The sequence below is a fragment of the Euprymna scolopes genome, chromosome 34, assembly GCF_053919585.1.
Source record: "Euprymna scolopes isolate OS-2025 chromosome 34, ASM5391958v1, whole genome shotgun sequence".
Classification (NCBI taxonomy): domain Eukaryota; kingdom Metazoa; phylum Mollusca; class Cephalopoda; order Sepiida; family Sepiolidae; genus Euprymna; species Euprymna scolopes.
Window position 1 is genome coordinate 79,268,363 of NC_136515.1, and position 24,194 is coordinate 79,292,556.

At 33.4% G+C, this 24,194-nt stretch overlaps 1 protein-coding gene across 1 annotated transcript in view; it reads right to left on the bottom strand.

Annotated features, from left to right (window-relative positions):
* Window positions 1-24,194, bottom strand: part of LOC145259303 (bridge-like lipid transfer protein family member 1) — a 454,810-nt gene that overhangs the window by 377,400 nt on the left and 53,216 nt on the right. The window contains 1 exon segment of the mRNA XM_080117188.1: window positions 20,727-20,870. Coding sequence (XP_079973314.1) covers window positions 20,727-20,870 — 144 coding nt within the window.

Consider the following 24,194-nt stretch of genomic DNA (forward strand, 5'->3'; position numbering starts at 1 on the left):
TTTGATGTACATGTTCCATTTCAGATCAGGAGTAAAGGTCAATCCCAAAAGGCTTGTCATAATATGGAGCCTCCCCAAGATGAGAGCCATCCATTTTAATTGATGCCAGATAGGGATCAGAGCGTTGATGATGTAAAGATAGGAGCTTGGTTTTAGATGCATTAAAAGTAAACAGCCATCTCTTCCCCCATTGTACCACGGGTTCAAGATCCGAGGAGAGAGAATCAAAGAGAACTTTGTCATTTACGGCCTTTGATGTGTTGTCATGTGCTACCATAAATGGTAATGTCATCAGCATAAATGTCAACGAATGATCTAAGTATGTGTTTTGGGAGATCACTGATGTAGATCAGGAAGAGAGTTGGGTGCAGAATGGACCCCTGGGGGACTCCAAACAACTACTACTCTCATGAGCATTTTGCATTTTTATTAATTGTAATTACTATACGATAAATATTTTTCCTTTTTTTTTTTTTAGTGTTTTAAAGTTTGATCAGCACTTGGTATATTCCAGCATCTTACATAATCAGTCAGCATATACAGAAAAACAGTTTGTTCACTACAAAAGTACCAATGATTAGCTGAATATGATGATGACATGATCTCTATATAAATAAAATGAACTCATTTTTTCCTGTCTGATTTTGACATTAATAGGATTAAAAATCAAGATATTTCATGCAAATATAATATGCACAAACGGCAAAACAATATCTGAGGTGTGTTATAGGCTTATTATTTCTCAAATTCCTCGATAATCTTAGATTTCTATACTTTTTCTGCTGAGAAGTCACGGCCAAAATCGGTTAAGATCAATGGAAGTGGTAAAATATTTTCTCTCTAATAAATTCCTCCTCCCCCTGCCACCACTTAACACCGTTTGGGGATCGTTCACAAGGAACAGTTGAGAAGAGAACACCGGTTTGGCTTCGTAGTTCTTTCATGTGAAGTTATTTAAAATCACTAAACTAAGCTGCAGTGCTCTGTGGCGTAGTGGTTAGCGTGCTGGACAATTCACATTATATTTTCACGTTCGCGCCGACCTACCGTAGTCGTTTTTTTTTTGTTTTTTTTTCCTAAACAACTGGAATGGACTTTTCTTGGTGGCCGAACTGTTAACGTTGCAGATGTTTTTTTTTTGTTTTTTTTCACACTTTATTTTCCTACTTTTACTCATGACTCCGGGTTTGATCCTTCCTACTTACCTACCATAACATTTTTTAAAACTCCACCCCCCCGTCCCGGAAACAAACACTCGGGCAACGCCGGGTACCCCCGCTAATATCCGAATAAAACAAGTACTTTCACATAATAAATCGTTTAATTTTCAGACATCAATAATTTGAAATTAGGACAGCAGCTACACTTAGGAAATCTATGGTATATTGAGTTTTCATATTATTTGGATCTTCAGACTACTGTTCTCATCTTAAGTGTAATTTTCACAACGTTTTAGCCGATGCAATCTCAGATCTTCAGGTGTATCTTGTCAAACTCGTCGACAAGGACCCATGGCGCGATAAACTATTTGGTAAAATTCAGTTATAAAGTTACACTCCTTTGAAGGTTGAACGTCCAGGTGAGACTCAGAAACAATTGCAAATTACTTAGGATTTCTACCCAATCATGGTTGACAGAATCCAAGCATGCTACCCCTATGGATTAAATAAAGTTTTCGTTCGAAATTTTGTCCAGATTCCAGAGTTCAACTTCAAAACCTAGAAGGTGATGCCCGTTTTCTCTTCCCTGCAACCTCTTTCCCACAGAAGAGACGTTGCAAACCTGCCTCTGCTCTATTGTTATTTTCATGGCAACGTTGCGAGCCTGTCTCTGCTTTATCGTTATTTTCATGGCAAATGCTCAGCTGAGCTTCAATCTATGGTGCCCCCTCGCATAACTTCAACAAAAAACACTCGTCTAGTCAAAACCACTATCAATAATTTCCCACACTCTTTATCTGTGCCTAAACCTAAATGCAGATTCCATGAACAAAGATTCTTTCTTAGAACTGCACACCTGTAGAACTCTCTTCCGTTTGCCTGCTTTCCAGCTGACTACAATCTGATTGTCTTCAAGTCCAACGTAAACAAGTTCTTGATGAACCGTCCCTCTAAGTAATCAAATTTACAAAATTCCCACTACTTATGTTTACTACGCTATAATCATATTGACTAATGTATACCCATTGACCCTTATCCTCAAGTGGCCTCCAGGCCTTGATAAGTGGTGATTCCTGTGTAATAAAAAAACAAAGTGCTTCTTCATGTTTATTGTGTCAAACTCGTGAATCTTAAAACATCAAACGTTAATTGATGAACAATGTCGATTCTTGACACTATTTAGACTTTGTGTAAAATGCTTACGTGTTGAACATTAACCTGAATATGATGATGACATGATATCCGAATAAAACAAGTATTTCAACATAATAATTCGTTTACTTTTCAGACATGAATAATTTCAAATAAAAATAGCAAAGGAAATCTGCATAATTTTGATTATTTGTGTATTATTGGGGTTTTTCGCATAACTATTCTCATCCTTGTATCATTTGGATTCTTTAGACCAGGGTTTCCTAAAGTGGGCTCCACGAAGCCCTGGAGCTCTGTTAGTGAGGCTGACAGGTTCCGCAAGCCCTTTTTTAAAGAGGATCAAATGCTTTATATGAAAAAATTAAAGTGTTTTCAAATCTATTTATTCTTAACATAAGGATTCTATCACGTCAGCGATTCACGCATGTGCATCTGTGAAACAGTCGACAAACAGATAAAAACCCGATAATCCCACATATCAATTTTTTCAATTTTGACCCCTTAGCAGCCCTTTTTCCAGATGAAAACCGATTAAAAAGTTTTCCACGTGTCTGAATACACAATATACCAAATTTTAAGTTTGTAGATCAAAGATTTGTTGCGTATATAGGTTGCGAATTGTCCTCACACACCCATGCACACAAACACATTCTCACTTTTATATATATACTAGAAAATGTACCCAACGTTGCCCGGTATTAAACGTTAAATTCCTTTAAAAAAAAAAAAACTTGAGACATGATCATGTGGGTATTATGTTTTTTCTAAACTGTTCACTTCTTATAAGTAAAAAAAAAAATACTCAAGTTGAGATTGAAACCGAAACCTAGACAGTAGTCGAGTATGAAAACCATTAGGCCAGCTTGACACAACACACACAATCTTTACAAAATGTTTTCAAACCTACTTATTATTAACATAATTTAAATGGTTTGTGCATGTGTAGTCTTGAAACAATGCACAAACAGATAAAAATCCGATTACTCCCACGTACCAATTTTTCAGTTTTGATTCCTTAGCAGCCCTTTTTTTCCAGATAAAAATCGATTAAAATGTTTTCTACATGTCTGAATATATATATCAAATTTCAAGTTTATAAAACATAAATTCGTTGAGTATATAGGTTGAGAAGTGTCCTCTCTCTCTCTCACACGCACACACACACATTCTCACTTTTATAGCTATATAGATAGATTACTGTGAACACTGGTAATTTTTCTTCAGATTATTGTTGATAGATAGATAGATACCTGTTTACGCTGTGTAGACAGGTACTTCAACTAGTCTGTAGACAATCATCTTTATTATTTTTTTTTCAAGTGTGCACTGACTGACAATTTTATTTCATTTACAAATAACTTTATATCTGTTCGGCTGTAATCCAACTTCTCACTACTTTAAATGTCAGTTCTATTTTTACCGCCAAATAGATTTTCACCTCATTTTTTTTTTCTTTTTAAACTATTTTTTTGCAGATGGATAATTATGGCTTTTTTGCTTTTTTTTTTTTTCACGTTTTTTTTAGTTTTTTTTTTTGTTGTTGTTGTTTTGTTTTTTTAAAAAGTTGTTGTCAGCAAAATATTATCTAACTGAATACAAGTGAATGTGGAAGACTTTAAAATTCAACGACTATTATTTCGGGCCAAAACCAAAGTGTAGTATCTGTTCTTCAGATGTTACACTTCAATTTCTTGTTCTCTGTCAGGAGGAGAGGAAATCCTTCATGATTGAGATAATTTTTTTTAATTTTTGTTCCTTTTCTCCACGTTAAAAAATGACCCTAGTGTCTTTAACTCTTTCCCCATGGGAAGGAATTATAAATAGATACTATTATTTGTACATTGGAGAAAAATATACTTCCTAAAAGTGAACGTGTGTGTGTGTGTGTGTGTGTGTGTACATTTCTCTATGCAATAACTCTGTCAATTTTTAGTCTACTGGCTCGAAATTTGATATACAGGGTGCTGAGATTTGGGAAAATCGATGTGATCGGTTTTTTGTCCAGAAATTTTGCGATTAAGGGGTCAAAGTTCAACGATTTGACCTTTGAGAACTCTACCAAACTCCTCCGACAATTTTGGATCTACGCACTTGAAATTTTAGATATAGGTTCCTTGGACATGGATCTAACTTAATAACTTGATTTGAGCCCAAAACAATAAATTTTAAGGAGTCATAATAGGGGACAAAGTTAAAAAAAAAAATTACTTCTGCGGTCTCTTCCAAATTACGCAGACAATTTCTGGTCTAAATATTTGAAATTTTACATAAAGGGTATTCAGAGATAGGGCAAGCTTTTTCATCAGTTTTGTGCGAAAATTTTTAGTTAGCAATATATAAATGCATGTATGTATGTCTGTTTGCATGTCTGGCTTAAACTTTCAATAGAGGCGACGGATTTTACCAAGATCAGTATCGTTTTAAAGTTCGACCTTTCATACGACAAATATCGAAAAATTGGCTAAAAACATTAATATCTTCCCCTTCAACTAGGCACTTTTCTACAGGGGGGGGGTCACTTTTTTCGCTGATATTTTTTAAAGTTATCCTCTCCGGTAGATTGTCTAACCTTAATTTTTAAAAATGTCACTTCCGTTTTGGCGGTGGTCATAACAGCATAAACGTTAGGTTTTACCCCGTTCTTTTCCTCTTTTGCGGTACTGGTTCGAGCCTGCCTTCCTACTACCACTTTTCTATTTTTTTGCTCAACGTACACATTCAAACACCCGGGCAACGCCGGGCTGAAATGCTAGTATATATATATATATATATATAAACTGGGGCAGACTTCCATCCATCCACACTCTTGAGCCCCTGGAGAGGCATAGACCATCTACAACTTTGTAGATGCTTTTGTAATGAGGAGTTCTTTTTTCCAGGTGAGGGTGCTGGCCCCACGCCCAGTGGGAGGACTTGCTAGGTCATAAAATATGCTTAAATATAATTCATGCAGATTTCGTATTTATTATTACAGCACCAATTCCCTATTGAATATTATACATAAAAGGCACGGTGTCTATGTGTGTATGAGTTTGTTCCCTGTGAACTCCGAAACGGCTGAGGTGGTTTTTTTTTTTTTAAATTTTACACAAATGTACATTATGTGTCTATATATATATATATATATATATATATGTCTCATTTATAGTATTACGAATTTTATTGGGTTTATATAATTGAAAATAAGTTTTAAGTCAAAATATAAAAAAATCTTTTAAAAACTTTGGAAGGATGAGATGTAGGTAAAATATTTTTTCATGTTTTATTCCTTATAAGGAAAATTGATTCCATATTGTTCATTGTTAAAGTGATTTTTATTCAATACGTCTGATGAAAGGCTGTTCTTGTGAAAATTTTCAAACGATATAATGTTTGAATTTGTCCGAACAGTCTTGAAACAATTGTAACTAATGATGAAATACACTATTTGTTGCTATCAATCTATTCCTTGATTTCCTGATTTTGTTAAAACAATATATATATATATGAGCAAACAGTTAATAAAATATGTTAAAAAACACTTTGAAAAGAGTTAAAAACATATTTAATGTGAAAAGGAAACACTAGATAAATGGATAGTCCTTAATCCACGGAGTTTTATTAATATTATTGGAATCTTTTCTTTTTTCCTTGTACACATTTTTATGAATTATTCCATGGATTTCTGCCTTTGGATTATTATGGACCGTCTTCTTCCAATTACGGGATTTCCTTGAATTTTACCTGTACAAATGGAAATTCTTTTAACTTTCTTGAAGTTTTGCATTTGGATTTTACCGTCACTGGATTTTTTATTTTCCACCAGACTATCCATTCGTGTGTAATCACCTTTTTCTTCACTATATTCCCTCTGCTTCACTTTTTTTGGTTTTCAAGTAAGATCTTTGACTTGTTGTTTTATCAAATACTTCTGCATGCAAAATCCGATCCCGCATTTTGCTAATTCCTACCCTCTGATGAGAAGGAAAGTATTTCTTCGAAACTCCGCGGATTAAGGACTATCCATTTATCTAGTGTTTCCTTTTCAGATTAAATATGTTTTTAACTCATTTCAAAGTGTTTTTTTTACATATTTTATTAACTGTTTGCTCATATTATAAGCTCTATTTCCTATTTGGTTTTATCGAGCTTTTACATCTGGCTGAGATAATTTTATAAATATTAATTCTTTAATATTTATAATATACTTTAATTTTACCATCTTGGATCATTTTGGTAAATTTAATTGTAATTTTTATTTCATATATATATATATATATATATATATATATATATTACTGATTTCAAAAGTTTAAAAAAGAAAATAACTTGTGTGCCATCAGCTAGAATCAAAATCAAAACATTTAACACTCCAGCTATGTCCCGTGATTTCCGACCATTTTTGGCTAATTTTGGAGTAATTTTGACCCATTTTGGACTCTGAGATACCCTAAAAAACCCTATACTTGTGGGATAGCCAATGGGAATGTTAGATTTAATGATACAAATGCATTTATAGTCAAAAAATGCACCCTGTGGCTTTCAATAAGTGATTACGTGTGTTCGGGGGCGAAATTTGGGCCATTTTCACGCGTTGACGCGGTCAAATCACGTTTGGGGCCAGCGACCCTCCAATTTTGACCCGTTTTGAACAAAATCACTTGTTCCCATCTATTTACATATAAAAGATGGTAATAAGCCACTTTTGGCATTTATTTGAAAAATTTTGTTTCTATAGCCTATTTTTAAGAAACATTTAATAAGTAGTATGTTTTTAAGAAACATTTAGTAAGTAGTATGTTTTTAAGAAACATTTAGTAAGTATTTTTAAGAAACATTTAGTAAGTAGTATTTTTTAAGTAACATTTAGTAAGTAGTATTTTTTAAGAAACATTTAGTAAGTAGTATTTTTTAAGAAACATTTAGTGAGTAGTATGTTTTTAGAAACATTTAGTGAGCAGTATGTTTTTAGAAACATTTAGTAAGCAGTATGTTTTAAGAAACATTTAGTAAGCAGTATGTTTTAAGAAACATTTAGTAAGTAGTATGTTTTAAGAAACATTTAGTAAGTAGTATGTTTTAAGAAACATTTAGTAAGTAGTATGTTTTTAGAAACATTCAGTAATTAGTATGTTTTTAATAAACATTTAGTAAGTAGTATGTTTTAATAAGCATTTAGTAAGTAGTATGTTTTTAATAAACATTTATCAAGTAGTATGTTTTTAATAAACATTTATCAAGTAGTGTGTTTTAATAAATATTTAGTAGTATGTTTGTTTTAATAAACATTTAGCAAGTAATGTTTTTTAAATTAACATTTAACAAGTAGCATATTTTTTAAATGAACAGTGTTTTTAAAAAAATTTAGTATGTAGTATGTTTTTTAATTAACATTTAGCAAGTAGTATGTTTTTAAAACAACATTTAGCAAGTAGTGTTTTTAAAAGAACATTTAGCAAGTAGTGTTTTTAAAAGAACATTTAGCAAGTAGTGTTTTTAAAAGAACATTTAGCAAGTAGTGTTTTTAAAAGAACATTTAGCAAGTAGTGTTTTTAAAAGAACATTTAGCAAGTAGTGTTTTTAAAAGAACATTTAGCAAGTAGTGTTTTTAAAAGAACATTTAGCAAGTAGTATGTTTTAAAAGAACATTCAGCAAGTAGAATGTTTTTAAAAGAACATTTAGCAAGTAGAATGTTTTTAAAAGAACATTTAGCAAGTAGTATGTTTTTAAAAGAACATTTAGCAAGTAGCATGTTTTTAAATGAACCTTTAGTAAGTAGTGTGTTTTTTCAATCAACATTGAGTAAGCACTGTTTTTAAAAAAAACATTTAGTAAGTAGTATGTTTTTTTTTTAAATATGCAGTTAATAGTGTTTTTAAATAAACATTTATAATACAAATTATCAGTCCTCATCGCAAAAACTCTGGAACATTATTCCTCCACTCTTTAATAAAAAAGCAATATGTAAAGTTTTATAAATTAATATTAAATAGGATCTTTAGAAATTGTATCGCTCAGTCATTTCTTGTATCTGAATATATTGATCAAAAAACTTGAACACGAGATCATTTGATGCGTGCATACGAGAACTAATTGAAATACGAGGAGGCTTGTTCTTATTACAACCAGAGTTGGTACAGCTGTGGTTATAATTAGAATACAGAATCACCACTTTGAACCCCATCCCCATCCAGACTCCTAAACGAGAGATGGACCAATCCTACTGAGAAAGGATGGTTTTAGCAGTTATAGAGGCACCAAAACGTTTTTATTCACTGGCTCCTTAAAATGTTATCAAAAGGAAAAAAAAAATCTTTAAAAAAGAAAAATGGTGCTTATATATGAAAATGTACACGTGAAATATGGCAGTTTCAAACAAATTAAGAAAATTCTTTCATATAATACATGGTAGGTGCTTGACCGAACTTCAATCTAAGGCCCCCCCCCACCACCAATAAAACATTCACAACAAACACTCGTCTGGCTACAACCACTATCAACAATTTCCCTTATTTTCTATCTCTCTAAAACTAAATAAAAATTCCATCTTCCATCAGTTATGAGTTTTGGCTGACAGAACAAGAGCATGCTACCCTGGTGAAGTAAAAGGGTTCTGTTCAAAAATTCTGTCCAAAATCTCAAATTCAACAGAAACATTCCTGAGTTCGACAAGATACATCTGGTTACATTGATCAAAATATGAAAATTACACTCAGGATTTTGAACCAAATCCTTTATTTAATCCGAGTAGATTGTTTTCATTCCATCACAAAAATATGTAACGCAACGGATAAGGTAATAATCAATTCTAAGTGACACTCTAGAGGTTGCAAATTTCGAGTCGTTAGGATTCTGGGGTGATGACTGAATGACTGTAGTTTCTAATTGAAAAAATTTCAGCTGCAACAATTCAAATTTTCATTAAGATCCATCGTCATTATTATCAAATAGGTTCCACTTCGTCAAAAACCTCTTGAGTGTAGAACAATTATTGTATTGTAATAGAAAAATATACTTGTTCCAAGCAAAAAAAAAAAAAAATAGCAGTATAAATCCAATTAGAGAAGCTTTTCCAGTTAAAGAATTAATCCAGTCAGGATCAGCAGAACCTATTGGTGTTCTCATGTCAAGATGGAAAGTTATTATTGAAGAATTCAAAGAGATTCAGTATATTTTAGATTAATAAACTGACTAGTTGGCATTGCCTGGTCGTACATTATGCTTGAACATGATATTTTATTTCATGCAGATTGTGTAGGAATTATTACAAAATCAATCCTCTATTGATTATTATATATTACTAGCGGCGTTGCCCAGGTGTTTGGAAAAAAAAGCGTTAGTAGGCAGGCTCAAACCCATGACGCGAAGGCGGAAACGAAAGCGAAAGAAAAGCTGAGATCTTACCGCTACGCTAAGACGTGAGAGGAAGTGAAAAAAGTGTTCAAATTTATCAATGTCAATCAAAAAATTGACTTGAAGTGAATAAGTTCAGAATCACGCAGGCGCAGAAATGAAGGTTGGCTGCAGGCCAGTTTCTGCCATATTTGGCTTCCTCATGATGTTGGGGAAAACCAGCTCCCCACAAAAAGAGAGAACTCTCAAACGAATAGCAATTGTCTGATATGAAAATCGTACATATTATAATCTAGGGAGTATATAAAAAGTTCTCCACAATAGTAATCCACCAGAGACCCTCCTCCCCAAAGCCTTTCTTAGATATACAAAAATGCGTGCGCCACTTTTGCGTTTTATATATATAGATGATAAATAATTTGCTCGGGGGACTAATTCACAAAAAAAAGAAATAAATTATAATGATAATGTCGTTCATCAAATTCCATCTGTGTTTGTTTACAATATCACATCAATGAAGAAATGATTTGCAGCAATTTTAAATGGTACCTTTTTTTTATCATAAATTGAACTTATTAATAAGAAAAAAATCAAAATAAAATGGTGAGATACACCTGGCCTTGAACAGGGGATCATTTGATCTGTAGTCGAATGCTCTACTAACTGAATCTCCAAATGATAATAAATGTTTTTTTTTAAGAAGAAATGATTTGCTAAGATTTTATTATTCCCTTAGCCAGTTTAAATGTAAAATACTTTTTTTTTAAAATATTCTTTTTTATCTATGAGAGAAGAAAGACTATTTTTTAATATCAGATATCTTGGATTTTCGATACTTATTGAAAATGCATTTGTGTGCAAGAGATGTCTAAGAACACTGCCAGACATATAAATTAACTTTGTGTGAAATTTGAAATACATTGGGCACAGTATAATAATCAATAGAGAATTGGCTCTCTGCATGAATTAAAATATCATATTTAACCATATTTTATGAGTCGGTGTACGTGTATATATATATATATATATATACTAACATGGGTGCCCGGCGATGCCTGGGTGTTTGGAGGAAGGCAGGCTCGAACCTGTACCACAAAGGAGGAAAAGAACGGGAAAAAATGTAACGTCTTTGCTGTTACAACCACCGCCAAACCGGAAGTGATGTACGTTTAAATTAAGGTTTGACAATAGAAAGAAGAGGATGACTTTCGAAATTATGGGCGAAAAAAGCGACCCTCGCCTCTGCAGAACCGATTAAAAAGCTTGCCCTATCTCTGAATACCCTTTATTTAAAATTTCAAATGTTTAGACCAGAAATTGTCTGAGTAATTTGGTAGAGACCACAGAGGTCAAATTTTTTTTTAAATTTGCCCCCTATTATGACCCCTTAACATTTATTGTTTGGGGCTCAAATCAAGTTATTAAGTTTAATCCATGTCCAAGGAACCTATATCTAAAATTTCAATTGTTTATACCCAAAATTGGCAGAGGAGTTTGGTAGAGTTCTCAAAGGTCTAATCGTCTAACTTTGACCCTTTAAAAGCCAAATTTCTGGCCAAAAACGGATTACAAAGATTTTCTGAAATCTCCATACCCTGTATATCAAATTTCGAGTCTGTAGACTGAAAATTGACAGAGTTATTGTGTCGGGAAATGTACACAGACAGCCAGACACACACACAAACAAGTTCACTTATTCTAGCAGGCCGTGCAGCATTGCCCGGTTGTAAAATACGCCTAAATATGACATTATTATTAATACAGATTTTGTATTTATTATTATATTATACTAACGGGGGTGCCTGCATTACCCAGGTGTTTGTCAGTGTGTATTGAGAAAAAATAAAAAAAATAAAGTTGTAGTAGGCAGGCAGGCTTGAATCCAAAGTCTTGAGGCGAAGGCGGAAAAGAAAGTGAAAGAAAACGTGATATCTTACTGCGAGGCTAATTGGGCAGAGGAAGTGAGAATCGTTCAAATTAAACGATTAAAAAGTTAAGTGAATGAGTTCACGCAGGTGCATAAATTTAACGAGGTTAAACATCACACCATAGGGGAATGCAATCCCGCACTTAACTTTGCACTTTCTGCGTATTTGTTTGTTTTCCCAAGATGTTGGGGAAAACCAGCTCCCCATAAAAAAGAGGAGTGTCCAAATGAATAGTAATTGTCTGATATGATGAGTTTTCACCACGTTGATCAAAGCTTATTGCTTTTCTGGACGTCTCTGACAAGAGTGTCAGCGAATCTTATTTTCTTTGATTACTTTTGCTTTGTTTTTACGAAAAACACAAACAAACACGTAAGAAGACAGAATAGCAGGAATTTTATAAAATAAAAATCGCTCGAATAAAAGATAGACATGATGCTCCTTCGCAAATCATAGATATTATAATCTAGGGAGTATATAAAAAGTTCTAAGACATGAGAACGCCCCCCACCTCCCCGAGCGGCTCCCCCCTCCCCAAGCCTTTGCCGGACATACAAAAAAAGCGCACACACAAACACACATTTTCGCTTTTACATAATAGATTATATTGGATGCAATATATAGTAATGATTTAAAGTTTTAAAAAAAAAAAAAATGACTTGTGTGCTACCACTGAAAAATCAAAACCAAAATGTTTAACTTACGATTTACTTTTTTTCTTTGACATTAATGCCCGAGCTATGAAGACATGTTTGAGGCAAGGCTAAAAATTAAAACATGAACCAATAGCTACTACATTACGCATGTATATTTGTAATGCCATCGTTCGACCTTCACCTGACAAATTCCATTTTTTTTAATTTTCACACTTTTTCACCGATTTTCCCCTGGCTGAAACCCCCAAATATAAAGTTTAGCATGGGTTTGAATCTTTTATATATTAAATTTCACGTTTGTAGACCAAAAACCGACAGAGGAGTTTGGTCGAGAAAATTTTTTTAAACAAATATATATACACACACACAAATATATATATGAAAGAGGTTTGTGTTTACTATAAACATTTTACTCAAATATTACACAAGTATAAATCATGTAGAATATATGCATCAATTACACGTAACCGTAAACTAAAGATGATCATCTCATAAGACAACTGAACAAACTACTAGGGAATTAAAATCAATGTTTAAAAGAATATGCAGATTAGCAAGATCTTTTGCAGATGAATGCAATTCCACAACCCATATATAACAATGTTGCATTTTCTTTTTAAATAAATAGAAAAAAAGAGTTTTTAATATGAATACCAATACACAAAAAAATACAAAAACTATAGGAGTACAGATATACTATATGAAAAAATGTTTTAAATTTTTAATCCTTCGTTGGAAAAAATCCTTTGTTTGTAAATCAATTAATCTCTTGCAAACACTGGATTAGTTTTCTTTCTAATAATTTACACAATTTTAATATTTTTGTGGGAATTATTAGTTAAAAACTGTTTTAGGGAGTTAAAAACAAAACTGTATTTTATCTCATAGGTCACCAGCAGTGTTAATCAAATACCACCTTCCTTAAAAAACAGATACAACATTCCAGATATCAGAACTAATTTTTTGGCTTCAAGTTACTTTTTTTTTACTAACCTATTTATGTTATTAAAAATGTTTTGTTTGCCTTTGCTTTTTATGAGTACTATACTGTACAAGTACCTTATTTCTTGTGTAGACTTTCTTGGATGCATAAATACATTAAAACAGTCAGTGATCATCGTATGTAATTTTTGGAATATGACATCTATACAAATATACAAACATATATTTTAAGATTATGATATTTAAAAAAAAATGAGGCTAAAGAATACTCTCATAGTAATCTTCATCATTTAACTCCCAATCCATCTCCTTAACTCTTATCCTCAAGTGGCTTTTAACCTTGATAAGTGACGACTCATTATTAAAAGATACAAAAAAATACAAAAATTTCATAAGTTATTTCAAAATAAAAGTGACACGGTGTAATGGTCATCGCCATAGACTGTGGGATTGCTGTGTCTGTATCGAGTTCCGTCGCTGCGAGTGCTGTATCACTTTTATCTAATATATTCCTAACAGCTAAAGATAAAATAGGGTAGACTAGATTCTCAAGCCTTGGTAGAGCAACTCATCAAGGAGAAGGAAAACTCTGAAATAACACTAGTCTTTCTCTGCTTATCCCAGTATTGCTCCTCATCTTCTTCCATTATTTCTTGACACTAGACTCAATCTTGAGTCAGGAAAATGTGGATAGAGATTGCGAAACCCTTGCTTCATTACAGATTTCCAAGCTGTTTGAACTCTTGCTCTTATTTTCGCAATGTCTATAATTTCCTCTCCTCTCTGCTAATTAACAGTAGCATGCAATAAAGAAAGAAAAAAGAAAAAGATTGGAATAATCGATTATACACAGATGGGAATATCACCACAAGTAATAATACTATTCATCACTTATAATTTTTTTGTTAAGATTTTAAATAGACATACGCATTTGAAAGTGATTGAATTTCTACCAGATCTCACATTTGTAGTCTGAAGTAAGAGGAAGCCTCTCCGAAAATGATCACTTCCTAAAGAGGGAACAAAATTAATAAAACCAATATGAAAAGTGCTTCGAAATGTTCAAAATGTCCAATTGAATGTCAGACAGAGACCGTTTCAGTTTTCTGTAGATGATTGTTTTTCACAAAAACAGAAATCATATATTTGTCCACACAAGTTAGGACACTTTAATTTGTGTGCAAGGTTAGTGGGGAAGAACGCCAGCAGAGTGCCCAATTAAGTCAGACATAAAAAGAGGCTACAGAGAGTTCGGTAAAGGAGACCAATTATAAGTCCCCTTTGTTTGGATTTGAAACCGACGGTACAAATGTTATTCTGATCTTCTGTAATACATATTATATATGATACATATAAAATGATATACACACACACACAGATATATATAAGCCTCGACAACAACTACAAAAAACACTCCTGACAACAATCAAAATCACCTATCGAAAGCACTTTAGCAAATGGCCAAAAAACTATGACTTGATGCCATAATATGCAACCTGATAACTGAAACAAAAAGGATTGCCCAACGTATAGAGCAAATTACCCATAAAATTGAAAAAAATGAAAACTGAGTCATGTTCAACCGAACATGTCTAGATAACGACTTGCTGCCGAATTATTATTATTATATATATATATATATATATATATATATATATATATATATATATATATACATACACACACACACACAGGCATATTATACACAGAAATACAAACACACACACGCATATACACTGTATATACAACACACATAGAAAGATAAGCAGATAACACTTTATACAACACACACGTGTTGTGTGTGTGTGTGTGTGTGTGTGTGTGCGTGTGTGTGCGTGTGCGTGTGTGTGTGTATATATCGTATGTACCACATACATATAGATAGATAAGCAGATAACTATTGGCAAATGCATCCAATTACTCTAACAAAACGATTTTATATTGGGGGGTGGGGATGTCAGCCGGTGATTTACCCACAGCTGGGCAAGTCGTGAATAATCTTAGACAGGATAAGCAGCTTAGATCGAAGTTATTGAAATAAAAATGGAGGAAATAGAAAAGGTTGACTCATCAATAATCTTTGAATAAAGGAAACTGAAATTTAATGCGGTTCAAACAAATATCTTCAACATCGAAAACTAAAGCGAGGGAAAAAACACCTGGATTAACCTGCCAATCAGAAGATGAAACCAGGTAGTGACAAGGGAGAGTAAATAGGTTTTCGTTTTGGAAGGGGGCGTTTTTCTTTTGTTTTGTTTTTTTTTTAAATTTTAAATTGAAGAGATCGAGATTAACTAACTGTAAAGTTAAATTTCTTAAATTAATCCATTGGTGTTAGGGTTAGCATTATGATAACAAACAATATTCTTATATGCAATTTTACATGCTGACAAAACACTATTTCAAACTTTTAATTCAAGTTTCAATCACAGCTTCAGAAACTTGCTTGTAAAATCGCACTGAAGAGCCGTAGATGACTATATGATACCGTTCTTGGGAAGAGCTTGCATAAGGAAATTGATAGCTGCCACTACCTAGACATTGCTCTCTGGGTAAAAACAATTCAAGCTCTTCAACTTTTGACAATGTTTACATTGGGTTTTTGCTTACATTCAGCAGGTACTTGATGACAGCGTAGGAGTTAGAAGCTTGATGATAGAGTTTCAATCCCTGCTTGAGGCACTTGCTTGTCTAGTTAGACTGAAGAGCTGTGATACAGTCTAACAGTTTGTCTATGGATGTTACCCACACACATACACACACGCACACACACACACACACACACATATAGAGAGAGAAAAATAAAAAAGGAACAAACCAAGTTATGCGTTCATCAACGTTTCGTCTTTATTGCAAGACTTCCTCTGGATGAATGAAATTAAGAATTACAAAAACAATCGTACAAATATTTGAAAATATATTTTGGATGTAATGAAATATAAATATATAATATATTTTCAAATATTTGTACCGGTGTTTTGTTTTCTTAATTCCATTCATCCAGAGGAAGTCTCACAATAATGACGAAACGTTGATGAACACATAACTTGGTTTGTTTCTTTTTTTATTTATTTCTCTATTTCGTCAGAATACTATTCGCATTATTCTCATCAGATATATATATATATATTTATATATATATATATATATATATATATATATTAGTTTATAGAAGTTTTGAATTAAAAGAAATGCAAAAATAAAAATAAAGAATGCAGTTTAAATTCCTCGAAGGAAAAAAATATTAACTTTAACCTATCACAGACTTAGCACCTACATAATCCGACTTCTAAAAATTTTATGACAAAAGAGAATTCATTTATATAAGGATGAGAAGGAGAAAAAAAAAAAAGAAAGGTCTTAACTAAAATTGTTAAATAGAAATAGACTTAGCACTTGCATAAGCCGATTTCGTAAAAGTCTTCAATTTAACATTAGGATGAAAAGAGAAAACCTTAACTAAAATTTTATAAATAGAAAACGGGGATCATCAGCTGCTTACCATGTAGCTGTTTCAGAGATTTAAAATCATACATGTATATATAGCAAGCATTTTTAAAAATAACAATATTCCTCTGCTTGATAATATCATGATTTATTTTTTTAATTTTCCTAATGATCTTTTGTATTAAAAAAAAAAACATATCTAAGCTCCATATGTATCATTCATGAAATTTGTCTTTAAAACGGCCAATCTGGCAACCGTGGACATGAATATGAGAATCACCTCCCTTTGATGTAGCCTCATTTTTTAAATATAATCATAAAACATACGATCACTGTTGCAATGGTCTGAGAAAGGAACTCGGAAGTCACTTCTGATTAACGTTTAGTTTTAAAATATGCAAACGAAGAAATGATTTGCAGCAATTTTAAATGGCGTATTTTCTTTTACCATAAATTGAACTCATTAATAAGAAAAAATTTAAATAAAATGGTGAGGTACATCTGGCCTTGAACAGGGGGCTCTACCACTGAGCTATATTGTCCAGATGACAATAAATCTATTTTTTGTAAGAAATGATTTGCTGAGATTTTATTATCTTCCTTGCTCGGTGTAATGTAAAATATTCCCCTGTAAAAATTACTTTTTTTTTTTTTCTCTATAACAGAGAAAGACTATTTTTAAGATTGGATTTTTTCGATTTTCGATACTCATTGGGTGAATTTCTGTACAAAACATATCTAAGAACACTGCCAGACATATAAATTACCTTTATGTGAAATTTGCAAAAGATAGGCTCAGCCGTTTTAGAACCTATGAGGAAGGAACTCACACACAAAGTGACTTTTATATAATAGTAGACATAGAAGTTAATAAGATTGTTGTTGTTGTTGTACCCGATTCACTTAGGGTGAATGCGGTACAACAATGCTAAGGTTTTCTTTAAAAAAGGAAGTCTAAATTCACAGGCAGGCCTAAAATGTTTAGTGCATTTTTGGTCAGGAAGCCAGTATCTTCAAACAACCTGATTTGATAGCACCTGATGCCCTAACGGGTATTACCATTCTAGGCCATAGTGGACCTGGGAGCAATGGTAACGAAGGAGCAACTCCCCACAGCCCAAATGCAGCAAAACTCAGATTATTCCGACTACTGTTCTCATCTTGAGTGTTATTTTTGCCCCGTTTCGGTCAATGTAATTTCTGACAATTTTCAGGTGTCTCTTGTCGGACTTTAGGATCTTTCTGTCAAACTTGGGAATCTGCACAGAACTTTGAACAGAAACTTTTATTTTAATCCACATGGGTAGCATGCTCTCGTTCCATCAGCCATGACTGGACGAAAGTCCGAAGTAATTCACAACTGCGAATTACATAGGACTTCTACCCCGTCATAGCTGAGGGAACGAGAGCATGTTACCCTTGTGGATTAAATAAAGGGTTCCATTTGAAATTCCATGCAGATTCCCAAGTTCGGCACAAAGATTCCCAAGATTGACAAGATACACTAGAAGAAGATCGTAGGTTACATAAGCCAAAATGTTTTAAAAATAAGATTCAAGATGAGAACAGTAATCTGAAAAATCAAAATTATTAATCCTCATCAGAACAGTTCAGAAACACAAAGCATGAAGACATTATTATTCTCCTGGAGAGCTTTATTGCAAGAAACAAAGAAATGAAATAATACATTTTCGAATAAGCAAAGCTTTGCGTTCATTAATCATGTTTAACATTCTTAACACTATTGTTGGAAAATAAGTCCTTCTCATTATAGTCGCCATTATTGGTATGACAAAGGAAACAATGATACAAGTCGCAATCAATAGAACTAATCTTATAATCCTCAGCTGATAATAAGTTATGTATTATATAAAGGGCAAACGTCCGTCTTTTTTTTTTTTTTTTTTTTTTCAATTTTATCAGTTTGTTCAAGCTGGGGATGGGGCATTCTACGAAATGCTAAACATTCACTCGCTATTTCATATATTCCAACCGAGAGATCTTTTTAAGATTCTAACCATCGTTTTAAGTATAATTGTTTGAATCTCTCTTACACTTAGTTCACTGGGTATATTTGCCAGGTAGTTTCTGAAATTATTTTTTATGAGTCTGGTTGCTCTATAATTACTGGAATGATAGAGATCTTCCCAAGATTCCAGTTTCTTTTCATGTTGCACATAAGACCTTGTTATTTCATTATCTTTTCTCTCTCAGCCGTGCTTAACCAAGCATCATTGGGGACATTAACTTCTACTAAGGTTGCTCCTTTCTTTTTCTTCACCCATATCACTGTCAGGTTAAATAGCCAAAATCAACAGAGATTAGACCATTCCTGTAATGACCTGTTCCTTGTTGATTGCAGTGTAATGCTGGTTCTGTATAGTTCTAGGAGGTCCACCCTCCCAAGCTTTGCCTTCTCTCTTTAAAAAAGGGTTTATTTATTGCTAATCGACTCAGTTGCCCTCCCACGAATACCAACGGGACTGCACAGGCATCTTTTGCAGGGTCATAGGGCTCCTTCTCAGGAGCACTGATTTTTTCAATCCCACTTTCGGACCCTAGTGTCACAGTTCTCACTGTGAAAGAGGACTAAATACCAGCTGTGTGTATGTGTGTTTGTATATCCAGGTAAAACTTTTAAAATACAAAACGAACACCCACAAAGTTTATATTTTCTTGTTGCCCCAGATGAATATATTCTTTGACCCTAAAATGGTGCAGATTTCATCAAGGGAGGTCGGTTTTTCAGCCAGATTATTTACTAACTAAGGACAAGTAACTCTGTTTTAAATTACAAAGTTACTTCCTTTATGCCAATTTTTATACAAAAGTGTTGTGCGTATGAGTATGTCAAAAGAGAGGAATGGGTGGGCAGAAAAGTCAGAGGAGGTGAGAAGGAGAAAGAAATAATGATAGAAATATAAAACTTTCAACAGAAATGTGTTATTATATAAAGTGCAAACACCTATGTGTAAAATATATATATAAAAAAAAATTAACCTTGTTTGTCTGCGTGCAGAACAGTCTGCCAAACTACTCTGTCAATTTTTGGTCTGCAGACTTGAAACTTAATATATAGAGAATTTGAACCTGTGGAACAAATTCAATTTGGTTTTTAACCAGTAAAAGTAACTGCAAAGGGTCCAACCTTGAAAAGTGGGAACTTGGCAGGCATTGGCTAAATTTGTATCTTCAACACATGTGCAAATATACATTTATACATTTAAATATGTTAATTTTTCAAGTTTTGATATGCACCTGGACTTGGTTCAGATGGTAACGAATAACACTGGAGAGCTTTGTGTTTTGGTTTCGATTTGAGCTGATAGCATTCAAGTCATATTTTATTTTAAACTTTTGAAATCACTACCATATATTGGGTACAATATAATAGAAAATTGGCTCTATAATAATAAATATGAAATCTGCATAAATTAAAACATGATATTAAAGTATATTTTATGATCAGGCAATCTGCTAGCTTATTTTTATTTATATATATATATATATATATATATATATATATATATATATATATATATATATACGGGTTAGTGAATGTAAGGCTGTAGTTTAGTAATCGTTAATGGTGTAAATTAGGTAGAATTTGATTATTTGTAGGAGTGGCTCAACAAGAACTTGTTAACATTGGATTTGAAGGCTACTATGTCATATTCAACCAGGAAGCAGGTCAGAAGAACAGTGTTCCACAGACGGGCAATTATGGGAAAGAAGCTTTGTTCATGGAATCTGCGTTTAGATTTAGGCACAGATAGAGAGTGGGAGAAATCGTATATACTGGTTATAGCTAGTTGAGTGTTTTTGGTGAAGGTTTGGCAAGCGGGGGTGGGCACACATTGGAGTTCAGTTGAGCAGGAGATTGACTCCTCTCTGCAAACACCTATCGTCATTATCTTCCTTGACAGAGATATAAAAGTGACTGGGGATCACTTATGCATTTTATATTCTTATGAAACTTCCTTCTTCAAGGGAAGCCGGTTCGCCAGCCTAGGGTGAGTGCCACTTTAGAATTTTTTTTTCCTTTTTTTTTTCTTCTTTTTTTTTTTTTTTTTTTGTTGCTCTCATCCTCATGAAAATGAATACTTACCCTCATTGAGTTCTCGGTGCACATAAGGCCGCCACCACCTGAAGATCGCCCATCCATATTGCACGCGCACCGAGTAGTCTTCCGTTACCAAGTGCACATCCCGGAACATAATTTTACCGCTCAAAACAGAAAACGTGAAAGAACCTGAAAAATACAATCATGTTTTGACTGTTAATATCACAAAACCAGAAAAAAAAAAAAAAAATACTAGCAGGGCTATTTGGCATTGTCTGGGTATTATATAACAAATATATGGAACAAATATATTGGGGACATTGCCAAGGCTGCTGCAAAGAAGGTGGGCTCCCTCTACCGTGCTAGAAAATTACTCATACCTGAGAGCATCCTGTATCTCTACAAAGCCACCATTCACCTATGCATGGAGTGTTGTTGTCACATCTGGGCTGGTGCATCTACCAACAAGTCAATCGCTCATATATTTAATTTTATTGCTCGTTAAGATATAATACATTTCAGTAATGAGTACATTAAAGATAAGAAAATAAAATAACTAACAAAAAACAGGTATGAAGCCCTGAGAAAAATGTCGGGGGGAGGTCTTTCTATTGTCTACGAAACTTGAAATTACTCTTAGCTAGCATCTTCCACCACAATACCGCATTCACACCGTGGAGTTAATCCTATTTAAAGAATCCCAAACGTTTTTAAAATATGATATGTACATGTGTAGAATTTTTTTTTTATCCCTCTTAAAAAGCCCCCACCCACCCACCCCAAAAAAAGTCTTCAATCTGATAGGTTCCGCAATATCAACCAAGCTCCAACTTCTGTCCCATTGCTGCAACGTTGCATATCTGTTCCTGTTTTACAAGTACTTTAATGGAATGTGCTCTGATGAACTCGTTGCACTTGTGCCCCTTCGACATACTGCTTAGCAACAAAATCCCACGCTGTTCAGGTCCTAAGATGCTGGAAAGCCTTCAACTCTAATAGTTTCTTCTCTCGGATGGCTAGACTTGGGAATTCCCTCTCTGTTTTCTGCTTTCCTGACTGTACTAAGTTGCAGAAATTTAAATGTAATGTAAACAAACGTCTTGCTATTTAACTCTCCATATAGTTTCCCCTAGACATGATCACAAATAGAAACCCTTCATACCCAATTAGTAATATGGAATGAAAACAAGTGAAGCATGCATGGTCCCCCGTCAGTACACAGTGAACAAGGCATAAAATAATGACTAAGTTCAGCATTTTCCCCCCTCCCCATTTAGCCCCAAAAGTCCCCAAGGCCTTAACATATTTAAATTTGAGTTCAGCACCACGCAAAACTGCTAAATAGACATACACAGAAAATTTTGGACAAATATGGTAAGATAGTCCCCAAAATGGAGTGTTTTTATTAAGCCCTAAAAGAGCCCCTTGGGCATACCCAAGATTTATCGCGAAAATTATATAGAAATCAGTTAGTTACAACTTTTCAGAAAGTTTTATAAAAATCCAAGGAATCAATTTTTTTTAATAAGCACAAAAGTGTCCATTTTAGCCATTTTAACTCAAAAGTCACCCTTAGGGGGCAACCGGAGTTTTCCCGGAAAATTTGTTCTGTTACTTTTTTATTTATCGTGTTTGCGCAAAATTTAAAAAAATTCCAAGAAAAGTGTGGACGGACGAACGGACAAGGGTGAATTTACAGGTCCACCCTTCTTCTGTCGGGAAGAATAATAAAACAGATATATGTGTGTGTAAATATTTAACCGATAGACTATTAAACTCCTGGTCACATAACACTGAAAATAACAGGAAATAGTAATCAAACACTAAGGATGGTTTGTAGCGAGTAAAATTTTTGGATGGATGAATAACACGTACAAAAAGATGTCGGCAAGTTGAAGTGCAAAATATTTATTTCAACTTGCCAACATATTTCTGTTAGTTTTGCGCATGTGCAAATTCATTTATAGCTTGAAGTGGTTTAATTTTGAATCTTCTTTATCTATCTGTTGATAGTTCAAATGGTAGGGAACATGGCTGGAGCACTAAATGTTTTGGTTTCGATTCTGGCTGATAGCACCCAAGCCATTTCTTTTTAAACTTTTAAAATCAGTACTGTATATCTATAATATAAAGCTGAACGTCTGTGTGTGTGTGTGTCTGGTCACGAATAGGCTCCTATATGGTTGACTATTATAGAAAACTGATTACATATAATGATAGAAAATGTATCGAGACACAGGAATGGGTATGTTTGATCTGGCATAATGATGATTCATTAAATTGTGGGGTCTGCATATACGCCTGGTCCACAAAGTATGGAGATAAAAAATTTAAAAAAAAAAACGTTTACAAGTGTTTTTGATATAGATATACATAATAATACTTTGATAAGTATGTTTTAACTTAAATAGGGATGGTATAATAAAATTATGGGGTCTGCGTTCGCTCATGGCCTCCATAGAATGGAAATAGGCACAAACTTTAATAAAGACTTTTCATATCTATCTGCGTAAGTATACTTTGATAATTATGTTTCAGTTTGAAGAAATATGGTATAATAAAATTATGGGGTGTTCGTTCGCGCATGACCTCCATAGAATGGAAATATGTCACAAAGTTTAACAAGGTTTTTAATATAGATCCACAGAATATTGTGATAAGTGTTTCAGTGTGAACAGGTATGGTATAATAAATTATGGGGTTTATCTATTTTATTTTTACTTTCATCATATTTTGCTTTGGTTTTTATACCCCCAAATTCGAAGCCATCTCTTTACAACCCTTCCTTTTCATAACCTATCATACATCAGAGTCCATTTTCTGTAGGCTGTTTTTGAACCCAGTCAACGACGGGTACTTTTGCTAGTATATATATAATATTCAATAGAGAATTGGCTCTGTAATAATAAATACAAAATTTGCATGAATTAAAATATATTTAAGCGTATTTTACGATCGGGTATGGTCAGGTGCCCCCAACTACTAAGTAAATAAATAAAAAGATTTTGTTTTTACTCTAAATTATCCATGTTATTTTTTAAATGGGAATCACTCCAGACAAGGCATGAAGCCAATTGATAAAACGGGCTTTGAAAAAAAAATTACCACTTCAAAATCAAAACCTAGCCAACAATAAGTGTTAGATGGATAGATTCAGATTCAGAAAGCAGCAATTCTTCTCCCTTTGTCAGAAACAGCACTCATGAAATTTGAGGACTAAAGGAAAAAATAAGGAAAGTGATGAGAATTACAAAAGGTCAATTTTCTGTTTTCATACTTTCTCCTAAGAAAGCTTAACAAGCTAATTCTGGATAAATCTTTGACATGGAGGAGACACTTTGCTGATCGTCTCATCAGTAGAAGGTGTCGTCCCTGGATGGGCTTCATACTCACCGAATCATAACGACCTTGCCCGATTGTTATATGTGAGATTATCTCAAAGATAATCTATATATTAATACGATAGTGTGTGTGTTATTTTCTGTGTCACACTTACATCTGGGTTGTTCAATT